Here is a 14079-nt window from a genome sequence, read left to right on the forward strand (position 1 = left end):
CATGACACCTGCAGGCCACTCTCCTCCAGGGCACAGCGGGTAGAAGGGAGGATGGCGGGAGCGAGGCCCACATTGGGAATGTGGATGGGCCGCCAGCAGGAGGTAGAGGCTCCAGTTCATAAAACCCCATGAGGCCCCACCAGCCTCCAGGAGGGGAACTGGCCCCCTCACCACCTCCGACCACGTGCCCAGGACAGCTCTTTGCTCTGGGGGTGCCTGTGGTCCCGGAAGAAGACCAGTCCAGAGCCATGCAGTGCTGCTGCTCCCTCTTCCAGACGAGGTCACGTGAGGATTATGTAGCCACACATTCATTTGTGGCTGCTCATGACCCCCTCTCAGTTCTGGGGTCCAGGAGCTGGAAGACCCAAGTGAGGGCTGGGGAGGACAGAGGTGCTCCTGTCATCTCTGCAAGAAGAGCTGGCCTGGCTGAGGGTGGCAGCACAGGGGGCAGGGATTGAAAGGTGTAGGGAGAGCCTTTCAAGCTGGTGCTCTGGACCCCAGAGGGCAGAGACCTCCCAGCGAGCAGGAGCCGAGGAAGGTGAGTGACAGAGGAAGATGCCCACCAGGGCAGATGGGGGCGGGGGGTGGGACGTGGGAGGGTCTCCAGCACATGGCCCCACCGGCATCCTGGCCACTGGGAGAGCGCTGGCCTGTGGTGCAGGAGGGATGGTCCATCTCAAGACACCCCACTCCACACTCCCCAGGCTGGGTTTCTGACTGGGTTTCCTGGTTATCAGATACTGAAGAGGGGGTTCTCCCACAAGAGGGGGGTTGCTTCTCCCCGCCCCCTGTAAGGTGGGTGTCAGTCGATGGCAAGTACATCCAGACATGTGTGATGCCGGCGAGCATCCGCCTGGCCCCAAGAGCAGAGCGACTCTGAGCAGAGAGGCCATTTGGTTTCCACCTCGGCCCGTGGTGACTGAACCCACTGTGGCCTCTAAGAAGTCCCGGCAGCAGCAGGCTGGGGCTCCAGCATCACATCTGAACTGTTCCTCCCCATGGCTGCCGGTAGATCTGACACTAAACCACTGCACCTGTGGTAAACCACTGGCTTCGGGTTCCCACCTGCAACAGGAGTGGCCAGAGTGACCATCTTCTGGAGCCTCTGCCTCCACCACGGGAGGAGTCAGGGGAGAAAGGGGAAAGTTGAGGGGACCATCCTGGGACAGACAGGTGATGGGGAGAGGGGCACAAGATCAGGGTCCCCACCTCTCTTTCACATGACTGTGTGGGTTCCCTCAGGGAGGGTGGGCCTGACGTCTAGCTCTTTGCTGCATCGCATATTATTTCTAAAAAGTAAAGCACAATGTAGTGTTCTAAGTTATGTTGAACAGACTTTGGGATTAAGAAGAACAGAAAATCAAAGGAATATTTCACAATACTGAGAGTGTAATAATCACCTACACCTTCAGTTTTCCACACAGGTTTGCACTCCTTAGTCTTCCAAGCCCCATGGGGATGTGAGGTAACATCATTCCTCCACATCACAGCCAAGGACACTGAAGCGAGAGGATGTGGCTTCAAGAGGGGCTCAGGACAGAGCCTGGCACTGATGAAGACCAGGAGGAGCAGGTGTGCCCAGTGGCAGACCTCTAGTCTACCCAGAAGTGATGCTCTACACGTGGATAATAACTCAGAGAGACGGCGGTGGGGGGGAGATGAGCATGACCTTTTTGGGTTAAATGAGTTAATATATATTAAAATATTAAGATGAAGATAATTTATGCCTTACCCTAAACAATTATGTTAATAATAGAACTTATATGAGAAGAATTACAGAAAGAATCAGAAAACAAAATCCAACAATTTGCTGTTTATAAGTTACAGATATATAGCAAAATATGTACACAAATTTTAAAAATAAAATGCCGAGCTAAATAAACTCTCATGCAAATGCAAATTCAAAAAAAGCAAGGGGCTTCCATTATGATATTTGGAAAAGAGAAGTTGAAGCTAGAAGCATTAAAAGAGGCAAAGAGGGCACTAAAAGGCACAGTTTTTCGATATGTCACTATTAAACATATATGCCCCAAACATGGTAATTACTTGATCATTTGTACCCTGCCTATTTCTTAAGAAGATAACTGCACGACTCACAAAGCAACAACATACATAAAAAAGAAACAGAAATTAAAGCAAAATAGAAATACGTAAAGAAAAGAACACACAAAATCAGACTGTGATTTGACTAGGTAAATGAGTGTTCTTACCTACTTTGGGGTCACAGAGCCCTTCCAAAATGTAGTGAGTGCTACAGACCCCCCTCCCAGAATAATTTATGCACGCACATATCCACACAGCTTTGTTCAATGCCCGGCATCCATGACCTCTGAAACCCCTGCATGCTCATGGACTCCCAGGCAGTCCTTGGACCCCAGGTTAAGAACTCTGAAGTAAAGTTAGAGAGAGTATGGATTTGAATAAAGTAACATAAAAACTGATTTAACAAATAGAACTGATGGAGTAAAAACACGTTTCTTGAGAGTACACAAATGTCTTATAAAAACTGATAATATATTCAGGCCCAGAGAAGTTCTATGGACACTTAGAAATGCTGATACCACTACGTACCATAAGAAGTAAAAGCCATAACCTCAGCAGTCATCACTGGGAAATATTAAATAATAACAATAACAATAATAATAGTTGGGCCAAAGGGAAAGTCCTAAGGACAACAGCAAAAGACAACACATGTCAACATTACGGAGTGCAGAAAAAGCTCTAACTGTAAGAAAAAAAATCATAGGCTAAAGTACCCCCATTTACTAGAAATATTAAAAATGATTAACTGTATCTAAATAATCTTAAGAAATGTAAAGTATTAAGTCAAAAAAAAAAGAAAGAAAAGAGCAGAATACATGTACTTGACAAACAATTCAATTAGTAAACAGAACCAAGAACTGGAGCTTTGCAACACTCAACAACTAAAAGAAGGAAAAAATGTAAGACAATAAAACAAAAACAAACAACTAAACTCAAGGATGATTAAAATATTACCAAGATGATCTCTTATTACATCACACTGTTTGAAAACCTAAATAAATGAAAAGATTTTAAAATACAGGGCTTCCCTGGTGGCGCAATGGTTGAGTGTCTGCCTGCCGATGCAGGGGACGCGGGTTCGTGCCCCGGTCCAGGAAGATCCCACATGCCGCGGAGCGGCTGGGCCCGTGAGCCATGGCCGCTGAGCCTGCGTGTCTGGAGCCTGTGCTCCGCAACGGGAGAGGCCACAACGGTGAGAGGCCCGCGTACCGCAAAAAATAAAAATAAAAAAAATAAAAAAATAAAAATACATAAGAAATCAGTGAAAGAATTTGAACTGAAAGAACAAGGTTCTGCTCACACTTCCTACAAAGAAAGTACCTGCCTGGTCTGACCATGGTTTTGTGAGAGTCTGTCAACCCTTCAGAAAGGGGGTCTTAATCTCCATGTTACATAGTCAAAAGGAAGAAAGGAGAATGTGGGGGAGGAAGAGAAAAAGTGCATATTCAAAATGTGAGAACAGCATAAATGAGCTGAGAAGCTGGGCGTGAGTGGGGTGCATCTGGGCGTGGTGGGGACACCGAAACGCTTGCTCGCGCGGGTAACCCAGGCTGGCTAAAATGGGGGTTTACGTGCAGAAGACCCCTGAAGGTTGGTTTTAAGGAGAGTGGTGACATGTGCAAAGTGATGCCTGAAAAAAAAATTTGGCTGGTGCACAGTGTACAGGGACAGACATCAAAGGTAGGAAGCAGACAACTGGCCAAGGCTGGCCGAATGCGGGAACAGCAGGGGGTGAGGAGGTAGATCTTGCGGGGGGTAATGTCCCACCTGCACTGAGCAGGGGTGTCAGTACTCTCACTGGTGACCGAAGACCATCCGTGCAGGCTGCCTGCGGACAGTGTCTGGCACTGCCCGGTTGGGCTGGTCCACCTGCTCATGCAGAGGCTCTGCTGGGGCCCGGAGAGCTGGTTCAATGCTCCACAGACTCACAGAGCAGAGAGGAGCTGGACAGAGCCGATCTTCCCAGCCCAACAGACCTGTCGTTTTAACATCTCTGGCCTACCAAGTTCCACTTAAGAAGTAACCACTATGGCTTTCCCATTTTCATTCATCTAAACTATACACAGCTGCCCAGCTGAGCTTCTCATAAGCTGAAATAACTAGTGTGACCATGATGGGTTCGTGGGATTTCAGCCAGAGACTCAGAAAGCTTCAAAATAGCTCTGACTGCGTCCTCCCCACACTAGCTCTGAGGAGCCCGGGGAGCCAGAACTAAAGATCCTCGTGGACACACAAAGGCCTGGGACAAACGCTTACCAACCAGCCAGACACGGCACTGCCTGAGCCCATCCCTGGGGTGGTGGGCAGAGGTCTGAGACAGGATGGCCACCTTCAAGCTCTGCTCTGGACGATGCCATCTGGGAGATGCTGGGGCTGCCTGGGAGCCAGCATGGGCTCACAGCCTGCTATGCAGGGGAACCTTCTAATCACCTGGGGAGCTTTAAAAACATGCCACTGTCGGAGCCCCACCTCTGGGGATGCCCAACTGAACTGGTCAGGGCAGGACGCAGACAATGGTCCTCATTAAACAACCCCCAGTGGGGAGGACAGAGAGAAGGACAGGACGCAGACACACTGCCGCTGCGGGGACAGCGTGCAGGAAGTGTCCTGCCCAGGGCGCCGCACCCAGGACACAAGCTGGAGGGAGGGAGGAAGGGAAAGCCTGGCTGAAAGGGGGGGCCCTGCCATGTCGGGAACCAGACAGGGATGCACCTCCCCTGCAGGTGGGGCAGCGGTCACTGTGGGTCTCCATCCTCAATCGCCAGCCGACAAAGCACATTCATGCGTGGTCCCACTCTGAACAGGAGCCTTGCACCAGCCCTTAGGGGAATGTGGCCAGTCCCAATATGCCCACCTCACGGAAGGGGTCATGAGGGAGGGGCCATAACTGGAACTTGAACCCAGACCTGACCGAATCACCTTCTATCCCCTTGCACTGGAGGGTGGAGGGGAGGCTGCAAAGCACCGACCAGAGACGGACCCCGATGATGTCCAAGGCACGCTGTGGTTGGGGCCCTAGGTCTGGTGGAGGGTTACCCCTGGGTGGGCAGTAAGCCTTTGCCCGGGCTGGGCCAGAGCCAGGCTGCACCGTCCGCCGGCCTCCAGGACCACATCTCCACCTCCTGGAAGAGCTGCTGGCCAGAACCGCCCTCAGCTAACCCACGTCGAGGGCTGAGAGAGCACAAGGGGGCCTCACCCCCACACCCAGGATGAGTCCTCCAGACCCTCCCTCTGCTCTGTCACCTGAGCTGGCCGTCCCCACCAGTGCCCGAGGTGGGCTGCTGACGCGTCTACTTTGGATCCATTTTCCTTCAGTTGATTGGACCGCGACACGGTTACTTCTTCTAAAAGTGCCTGATGTTAGAGCTCATCTGACATTTTCATGGGTTTAACTCCACTTTCTCCCTCTGACGTTTATTCTTCTTCTGGATTCTGGAAAAAGCGAATAGAGGGCAAAACTAAACCCCATTGGGTCACAGGTGAACACGAGACAACTGAGAGCCAGCTGTGCCCTGGCGCCCCGGCCCTTGGCCTCCCTCCCCACCCTACCCAGTCCCCCTGCTGGGCCAGGGCCGCAGATGGGGGGCCGGACCCTGCCACCAGGGTGGGCGGGCATTTCCAGGAGGCACTGGTCTGGGGAGGTGGGCAGGCCTCACAGATGAGCGGGGGGCCAGGCTCCAGCTGGCAGAGGCGCGGGCCGTGGCGCCAGCCCCTCCTCTAGAGCTTGTCCCCCGCATGGACCTTCTGGTGGCGGATGAGGTGCGAGCTGCCCCGGAAGGCCTTCCCGCAGCGGTTGCACTCGTAGGGCCTCTCCCGCGTGTGGGTCTTGTAGTGCTCGATGAGGGCCGAGCGGTGCCGGAAGGCCTTGCCGCACTCATTACACACGTAGGGCTTCCGGCCTGTGTGGATGCGCTGGTGCTGGATGAGGGCCGAGCTGTGGCAGAAGGCCTTGCCGCACTGGCCACACTCGTAGGGCTTTTCGCCGGTGTGGATGCGCTGGTGCTCGATGAGCGAGGAGCTCTGGCTGAAGGCCTTGCCGCACTTGTGGCACTTGTAAGGCTTCTCGCCCGTGTGCGTCTTGCGGTGCTCGATGAGGTTGGAGCTCTGGCTGAAGGCCTTCCCGCACTCCTCGCATGCATACGGCTTCTTGCCTGTGTGGATCCTCTGGTGCCGGATGAGGTGGGACCGGTGGCAGAAGGCCTTCCCACAGAGCTCGCACTCGTGCGGTTTCTTCAGCGTGTGGATCTTCCGGTGCTGGCTCAGGCCTGAACTCTGGTTGAAGGATTTCCCACACTCCTTACATTGATAGGGCTTCTCCCCGGTGTGGATGCGCTCGTGCTTCCGGAGGCTCGAGCTCCGACTGAAGTCCTTGCCGCACTCCCTGCACGCGTACGGCCTCTTCCCGGTGTGGGTCTTCTGGTGTTGCGCGAGTGCAGAGCTCTGGCGGAAGGCCTTGCCGCACTCCCTGCACTCGTAGGGCTTCTCCCCCGTGTGGATGGCCTGGTGCCGCAGCAGGTGCGAGCTCTGGCTGAAGGCCTTGCCACACTCACAGCACTCGTAGGGCTTCTCCCCCGTGTGGATCACCAGGTGCCTGAGCAGGTGTGAGCTCTGGCTGAAGGCCTTGCCGCACTCGCGACACGCGTAGGGCTTGGCTGGCTGTGCAGTCCTGTGAGGCCCCTCGGGTCCCGAGTCCCCCCTGCCCGCCGTCTCCCCATCGGGCTTACCAGACGCTTCCTCGCTGTGGGTTATCTGGCACATACTCAGGTCTGATTTCTGGAGGAAGGTTGGGCTGGACGGCTCATCGTCCTGGGGTCTGTCTCCTGAGGGGATGCTCTGATGCTGGACAGGGCTTGAGCACAGACTGATATTCCCCTCATAATCGTCCTGCTCCCCCAGAGGGATCTCCTTGTAGATGACAGTCATCTGTGCTAAACCCCTTTCCTGAAGAAAAGGGTCCCCCGGGTCCTCCTCCGGGAAAAGGTTTGTCTGCATCTCCAACCCATCCTCAAACACGAAGGCCTCACCCAGCTTGGCTGCCGGGGGAATCTCCATTGTGGGTCCAGGCTCACCCCTAGTGACTGTTTCTCTTTGGGACACACTTACTGCTCTCAGATTCTGAAAAGAAAACAAGAGACACTGTCAAGTCAGCAAGTCAAGCACCTAGTAGGTGCCAGAGTCTAAGGCAGATATAACCAAAGACACAATCTTGCCCTTGAGATGGTCCTTACTGAGTAAGAGACAAGTCTGACTTACCAGAAACAACTGCAAGGAAGACAGACAGACAGACAATGACACACTGTGGTGTCCAGACTCTAAAGGCTCAGGGTGTCCAGAAAGGTGGGCAAGGACAGGAAGTGGAGCCATTCTGAAAAAGGGGCAAGACTCCAGCTACCAGAGGAGGTTGGGGCTGGGGTCTTGTTGGGAAAGAGAGAGCACACACCCGCCTCCTATGATCGGTTGGCTGCAGGCCTCCAGCCCAGAGCCCCAGCCGGAGCCCTGGGAGTCAGCCCTTCTCATTCCCGCCGGCACACCCCGTCCTGTCCACTTCCCGTTTTTACTGAAGGGGTCTCTCCCTCTCTCCTCGCTGCCACTGGGCAGCTCAGGCCTCCGTGTGACTCGCCTCCCCGCTGGCTGCCTACCTCCAGCTTTCCCCCTCCCCCCAGCCCGTTCTCTACGTGGATGCCAAGGTCAAATGCCCAAAACACAGTCCTGATCGTGGCATCCCCCTTCTCAGGAGCTTCCAGCAGCCCAAGTCCTCCACACCCGGCCATGTGGCCCTGTCGCCTGCTTCTCCTTCCACACACCCCCAAACTTCCAGCTCCACCACTCACACATGCTGCTGTTTCCTCCTCCTGACTGGTCCCCACTCTTCTCACATGGCCACTTGCTCATCCTTCCAGACTCAATTCAAATGTCCCCTCTTCCCTGCACCCTCAGACTCTGACAATCTTGGGCACGTGGCCTTGGTGACCGTGGAGCACGGGGCATATGTCCATCACAGCACTCACCACCTGGAAGGCAAATGTCATGGCAGGACTTTCCCCACCACCACCTGCGAGCTCCCCAAGGGCAAATCCGGGGCTCCTCCATATTGGAATCCCCAGCTCCCAGCACAGCCACTCAATCATTACACACAATTTATTGAATAAATAAATGATTGAATGGAGGAAAAGTTATTTGTGTTTGTGTTAGAACTGCTTACCACATTTTTATTTTATTTTGCCGAAAGTACTCTTTATTCAAATAAGTCAATTATCTGGGAGATATGAATAAATGAAACATACAAAAGCAGAGCTGCTCTGGTCGAAGGGGGTATTTTCAGAGGGACAAGGAAGGAGGCTAGAACACCCCACTCAGCCCCCCAACCCACTGTGGGGGCCCAGAGGGAGCCCCGCAGGACCCCATCCACAAACTGCTATGCAACCTCCAGGGAAACTCTTCAGGTACCATAATGATGACAACTCGAGTTTACTGAGCAACTACTGTGTGCAAGGCACAGCTAGACCTTTTACAAGCATATCTCATGTACTCCTCAGGACTCCATACAAAGGTACTATCATCCTTACACTGAAGTCAGAGAGGAACTGCCTCAAAAAGACATACTAAATTAATCAGAATAGTCATGATGGAAATCATTACTATTTGGAATTTTTTTTTAATGAATTTTCAGCCAGTAGAAAGGCCAGGTGTGAAAAAAAGCACAGAACTGCAATATCCTCAAGAAGCCTGTGTCAGACTGCCCTGGTGGTGCAGTGGTTGAGAATCCACCTGCCAATGCAGGGGTCGTAGGTTCAAGCCCTGGTCCGGGAAGATCCCACATGCCGCGGAGCAACTAAGCCCGTGTGCCACAACTACTGAAGCCCCCACGCCACAACTACTGAAGCGCGCGTGCCTAGAGCCCGTGCTCCGCAACAAAAGAAGCCACCGCAATGAGAGGCCAGTGCACCTCAACGAAGAGTAGCCCCCACTCGCGGCAACTAGAGAAAGCCCGTGCACAGCAACAAAGACCCAATGCAGCCAAAAATAAATAAATTTATTTTTTTAAAAAAAAGCCTGTGATCACTCCCACTCCTCTTCACAACCACGGTCTCCGCTCCCCCCCGCCTCACCCGACCTCCTCAAACCTCACGTCCCATTTTCACCCTGGTCCACCCCTTCCCCATCTAGCTTAGACTACAGTGGGTCTAACTATGGGCATCACTTCAACCAGCTCGCTGACCAGCATCGCATTTCTCACCTCCCTGCCCTGCCACTAACTACCCACCTCCTCTGCCAGCTCCTCCTAAGATGCTGAATGTTGCCAAGGAAAATCATACGACTGTGTCTGGCACGGAGACAAACTTCAAGTTTCCAATTTCAGCTGGGACTTCAGCTCCAGCATCTAATGACCTCCTTACAGCCAAGCCCTCTCTTCTGGGTCCTCACTTCCTCCCCCCTCTGGAAGGCCTCCCCAAGACATCCCTCTCAAAACCCTTCATTTCAGAGACTGCAAATTGGCACTCTGGGGATCCTGCCACGGACACGTTGTGTTTGACTCTCAAAGAGTCAGGCTTTTCCTTTTTGTTTGACTTAGCTGCCAATATTTAAAACTCAGTAGGTTTTCTCATGAAAAACTGGACGATGTGACAATACGAGACTACCCTTCACTAACCCACCTTGCTGGCCAACCTACCCCACTCCCACGCCCCACTTCATCCCCTTGGTTTCTTTCCCCCCCCTAATTTTCATGCCCTCTGACCCCTCTTTCTCTGTATCTGGATATTGTGCCTCCACCCACCTGCTAAATCCTGGTGTTTCCGAGGTTCCCTCCTCGGGGGTTTTCCATTCCCACTATGTACCAGCTACACGCTGAAGTCTCCACTGTGTTGAAAAAGTTAGCGATACTTTATCTGTGACCAACGATGTTTTAAATATTTTGGGACCGAAAATCCAAAGGTCTGGAACCCCACACTTCCCACCTCTCTCTGGCCTTCCCCGGCTCCTCCTGCCTCTGTCACTCCATCCTCCTGGGACGCCCCAGGGCCTGGGCACTCGGCCGACCCTCGGGCCAGTCAGGGCTTCCTGGCTGGAGGCCAGCGAGCGGCCGCGGACCCGCACCTGCTTCCACGGACGGGGGCCGCCCACACCTGCGCCACCGGAGGGAGAGGTGGCCACACTGGCTGCCGCGGAGCCACTCACCTAGGCCGGGGCGGGGCCGCTCACCTGAGCGGGGGCGGGGCCGCGGGCGAGCAGGGCGGGGCCGCACCTGAGCTGCTCCTGCCCGCGGCCGTGGCCTCGCTCGGCTGCGGCTGCTGACGCGGAGCCCGCGGCGGCCCGAGAGCCCGAGCCCCGCCCCCTCCCCGGCACTTCCGGGACCGCTCTAGGCCGCGCGGAGGCCAGTGTCTCGCTGGTCCCGCCGCGCAGTACGGGTCTGCGCCAGGACGCCGGGATCCGTGTCGCAGGACTGGGGTCGGGAGGGGCCGTCCAGTCGACTCAGGGCTCCGGGCCGTCCCCGAGCGCGTCCCGGCTGGGCGGGCGTTGGCGGGAGCGCAGAGGAGGAAACTGAGGCCGGGAGGGGCGGCCGGCTCCTGGGCATCTGTCCTGGGGGTGGGGCCGGCCAGAGGCCTTGAGGCGGCTGTGTCCCCGGGCGAAGGGCAGGTGCGCTCAGGGCTGCGGAGCCCGTTACCCCGCGCAGGCTCGGGGTCCTGCTGCGATTCCCCCTCCCTTCCTGGGGAGCTCTGGTCCTGCTTGCTCACCTCGTCCCCGCAGAGACAAATGAGGAGAGCCCGGAGAGGGCCCAGGAGATGGCTGGGAGCCTAGGCGGGACCCTCTGTGGACCCCACCTCTGCATCTGAGGGATGGCCTCCGTTCAGGTGGCGCCTCTTAGGGGAACCTGGAGGGAAGCGGGATGTGTTCTTCAGCCCCCGACCCCCCTCCCAGAGCTCACTTCTGCTTCTGGTGGCAAGACTTGCCCCTCTACCCAAGGATGGCTGCTGCCCATTCTCCCCCTGCCATCTGCCCACCTGTCTTCAGCACCTTCCGTCCTGGCCCTCAGGTGCCTCCTAGCCCCATCCAGGAGTAGGCAGGGTCTCCTAGGGACCCAGTCCACTGACCCTGTGTGTGTTGGACCACAACCAGCCATGCAGAGCTGGGACCAGCAAGGGCTGGTTATTTTTTCTCTCACTCCAGCTCCTCCAGTCACAGGAAGGCAAGAGCCACCATTCTGAGCCCCCTGGGGGCTGGTAGGGAGGTGGGGCCCCACCCAAGGGTCTCAGGTGCTTCCCCTTCTGCAAAAATCCCCAGAGTCCCTACCCCCACACTCCCAGACCCAGACCAACCACAGTCACTTTTTCTTTTTTGTTTTTCTTTTTTTTATTGAGCTTTTTTTTTTTTAACATCTTTATTGGGGTATAATTGCTTTACAATGGTGTGTTAGTTTCTGCTTTATAATGAAGTGAATCAGTTATACATATGTTCCCATATCTCTTCCCTCTTGCGTCTCACAGTCACTTTTTCAGCCAGGATCTCATGGCGCTCCGAATAGTTATTGTTGACATGTTGATTATTAACCCATTTTACAAAGGAGGAAAATCAAGGCTCAAAGAAAGGGAGGGTCCCAAGGTCAGGAGCATAAGTGGGAGGCAGACAGAAGGCACTCATCCCACACCCCACCCCTAGGGTATGTAGCCCACGGAGCAGTAATAATCTGCAGCATCTTCAGGCTGCACGGGGCTGATGGTCAGGATGCAGGCATTATGGGCTGCATCCGTGGCTGCCGAGAAGCGGTCAGGGATGTCAGGGGGGTGGTGGTTGTCCTCCTCTGAGCGGTAGTGGAGGAGAAAGCGGGGGGCACTGCCTGCCCGCTGCTGATACCAAGACACGCCGTAGTCCCTGACGGTGGCATGGCGGGGGCTGAGCATGCAGGAGAGTTGGGCCACTTGGCCTGGGAAGACCAGCAGTGTGTCCGGCTGGGTGAGGGTTGGCTGGGAGGCTGAGAGAGACAGACACACTCAGGTCTTGCCTGGGCCCCTTCCTTCCTGCCCCTGCCCCACAAAGTCTTGGTCAGACTCCCAGGAGAATCCTCTCCCAAAAGCTCACAGCCCAGTGCCATGGGATCGTCACTGGGTGGGGCACAGAGCTGGCGACCCCTAAGCCCCCATTAGTGTCTTGTTCCCAAGGAGCCATGTTCAGCTAAGGATCTAGAGTTCAGAGGGTGTGCTGGTGGTCTCTGGGCTGCCCACCCTCATCCCTTGCCCTGCAGACCCCTATCACTTTGGTCACACTGGCTTATCCAAACCCTGGCTACAGACTGATGACCCCCAAGAAGCCTCCGGGGCTGTTACTACCCATTGGCTCAGCCTCCGGCCACTGGCTGCTGAAGACCTCCTCAGGGTTAGCTTGTCCCTGAGGCCCTGTGGGGTATGAACCAGCCCACACCAGCTTCCCCTCTGAAAAACTCAAAAGGTGATGAGTCTCTGAGACCCCCAAGAGTCAGAGTCCAAAGGGACCCTAGCAATCTGGTCATTCATAAATGGGGAAACTGAGGCCCACACAGAGAAGTGACTTGCCTCAAGTCTGGGGCAGGGCCGCCTGTGGCCAGTTCTCTTCTCCATCTCAAGGACCCTTCCAAAACCTTCCCCACTGACCACATGGATTTGCCTCCTTACAGGGGGCTTCCAGAGCCAGTGTGCTGTCTCCCACTCCACCCCTGGGTGAGCAAGGCCCAGGGAGGGCTCACCTGCTAGGAGGACCCCAGTCAGAAGGAGGGCCAGATGCTGACAGGCCATGGCCAGAGGCAGGGAGGCAGGTGGGAGTCGCTTGTTGGGCTTGCGCTGGGTGTGCTCCAGGTGCTTCAGGGCACACTGGGGAGGCTGCTGGACCACGACAGGGCATGCAAATCAGCCCACTGACACGGTGGGAGGGTGGTGCTGGGGCCCAGCAGCCAGACCTTATCTTCCTAAACGTCAGCATCCCGGCCCCACAGGGCCTTCTTGAGAACAGAAGCCCAGAAATCCACATGTGCAGTTAGAGCAGGTGGCTGCTCTTCACTGAGGTATAACTCATACGGTCAAGGGCACAAATCTTACATGTATGGCTCAATGATTTTATATATATGTCCCTGCAGCCTCTACCCAGACCAAGATTTAGAACATTTCCATCACCCCAGAAGGCTCCCTCATTCGCCTCCCCTGCCAGTAACGCCCTCTTAGCCCCAACAGTAACCAAGTGCGACTCTGCGGTTGATCAGTTTTGCTGTAGAACGTCAGCTATAAATGGAGAGATAGTGTGTCCTCTTTTGTTTCTGCTTCTTTTGTTAAACATTATGAGTCATCCGTGTGTGCAGCAATGTTTAATTTGTTGTCACAGCTGTGTGTAAGCCACTGTGTGGATAGCCACAGTTAGTTTATCCATCTCCTGTTACTAGCCATTCGGGTGCTTTCATCTTTGGCTATTTCAAGGAGAACTGCTGCGAGCATTCCTGCCTGTGTCGTTGGTGCACCTGAGCTCTGGTTTCTGCTGGGCAGACACCCAGGACAGGGAACGTTTCCGTTTAGTGTTGTGGTTTTTTTGGCCGCATCGCACCACGCAGCATGCGGGATCTTAGTTCCCCAACCAGGGATCGAACCCGTGCTCCCTGCAGTGGAAGCGCAGAGTCCTAACCACTGGACCGCCAGGGAAGTCCCCTTTCTGTTTAGTTTTAGTAGATACCGCCAGGGTTCCCGACATGGTTGTGCCTATCTGCACTCCTGTTGTGGGCAAGAGAGTTTGCCAAACCGAGGGGAGCTGACTTTGGTTGGGATTCAACCCGCGTTGGGATTCAAACCTGAATCCCAGATCCTCCTCCTCTTGACTGCACAACTTCAGCCAAGTTCCCCTCTCTGTGCCTCAGTTTCCTCATCTGGAAACAAAAGACGAGCATTGTGCCAGCCCAAGTGTTGTGAAGATGCAAAGATAGGACTTTGTGGGAGTTCCTTGGTTGCCTAGTGGTTAGGATTCTGGGCTTTCATTGCGTGGCCTGGGTTCAACCCCTGGTAAGGGAACTGAGATCCCACAAGC

General features: G+C 54.8%; 2 protein-coding genes across 8 annotated transcripts; both read right to left on the reverse strand.

Moving 5' to 3' along the window:
- Positions 1-1798: 1798 nt before the first annotated feature.
- On the reverse strand, positions 1799-10361 carry ZNF70 (zinc finger protein 70). Of its 7 annotated transcripts, none has more exons than XR_004345506.1 (3): positions 10222-10352; positions 6768-7158; positions 1799-5475 (listed from the first exon to the last, which is right to left on the reverse strand). XR_004345506.1 is itself a non-coding variant. In XM_032603550.1 (3 exons), exon 3 carries the CDS (start codon positions 7093-7095, stop codon positions 5761-5763), a length of 1335 nt encoding a protein of 444 aa, XP_032459441.1. In that variant the 5' UTR covers positions 7096-7158; positions 7875-8054; positions 10222-10352; the 3' UTR covers positions 1799-5760. The 7 variants fall into 7 exon arrangements, 6 of the variants coding, with proteins under 6 accessions (XP_032459441.1, XP_032459440.1, XP_032459444.1 ...); XM_032603550.1 differs by adding an exon at positions 7875-8054 and having other exon boundaries at positions 1799-7158; XM_032603549.1 differs by lacking the exon at positions 10222-10352 and adding exons at positions 7875-8054; positions 9821-9980 and having other exon boundaries at positions 1799-7158.
- Positions 10362-11426: 1065 nt separating this feature from the next.
- On the reverse strand, positions 11427-12863 carry VPREB3 (V-set pre-B cell surrogate light chain 3). Its single transcript, XM_032602835.1, has 2 exons — positions 12761-12863; positions 11427-12013 (listed from the first exon to the last, which is right to left on the reverse strand). Exons 1-2 carry the CDS (start codon positions 12807-12809, stop codon positions 11697-11699), a joined length of 366 nt encoding a protein of 121 aa, XP_032458726.1. The 5' UTR covers positions 12810-12863; the 3' UTR covers positions 11427-11696.
- Between the last annotated feature and the right edge of the window lie 1216 nt (positions 12864-14079).

Source organism: Phocoena sinus, chromosome 14 (genome assembly GCF_008692025.1).
Source record: "Phocoena sinus isolate mPhoSin1 chromosome 14, mPhoSin1.pri, whole genome shotgun sequence".
Taxonomy (NCBI): Eukaryota; Metazoa; Chordata; class Mammalia; order Artiodactyla; family Phocoenidae; genus Phocoena; species Phocoena sinus.

Bases quoted from the DNA above. Each gene is read 5' to 3' on its own strand.
- ZNF70 (XM_032603553.1), bottom strand. From the start codon at position 7,095: ATGGAGATTCCCCCGGCAGCCAAGCTGGGTGAGGCCTTCGTGTTTGAG.
- VPREB3 (XM_032602835.1), bottom strand. From the start codon at position 12,809: ATGGCCTGTCAGCATCTGGCCCTCCTTCTGACTGGGGTCCTCCTAGCA. The intron at 12,014-12,760 runs GTGAGCCCTCCC...TGTCTCTCTCAG, and splicing joins GACTGGGGTCCTCCTAGCAG to CCTCCCAGCCAACCCTCACC.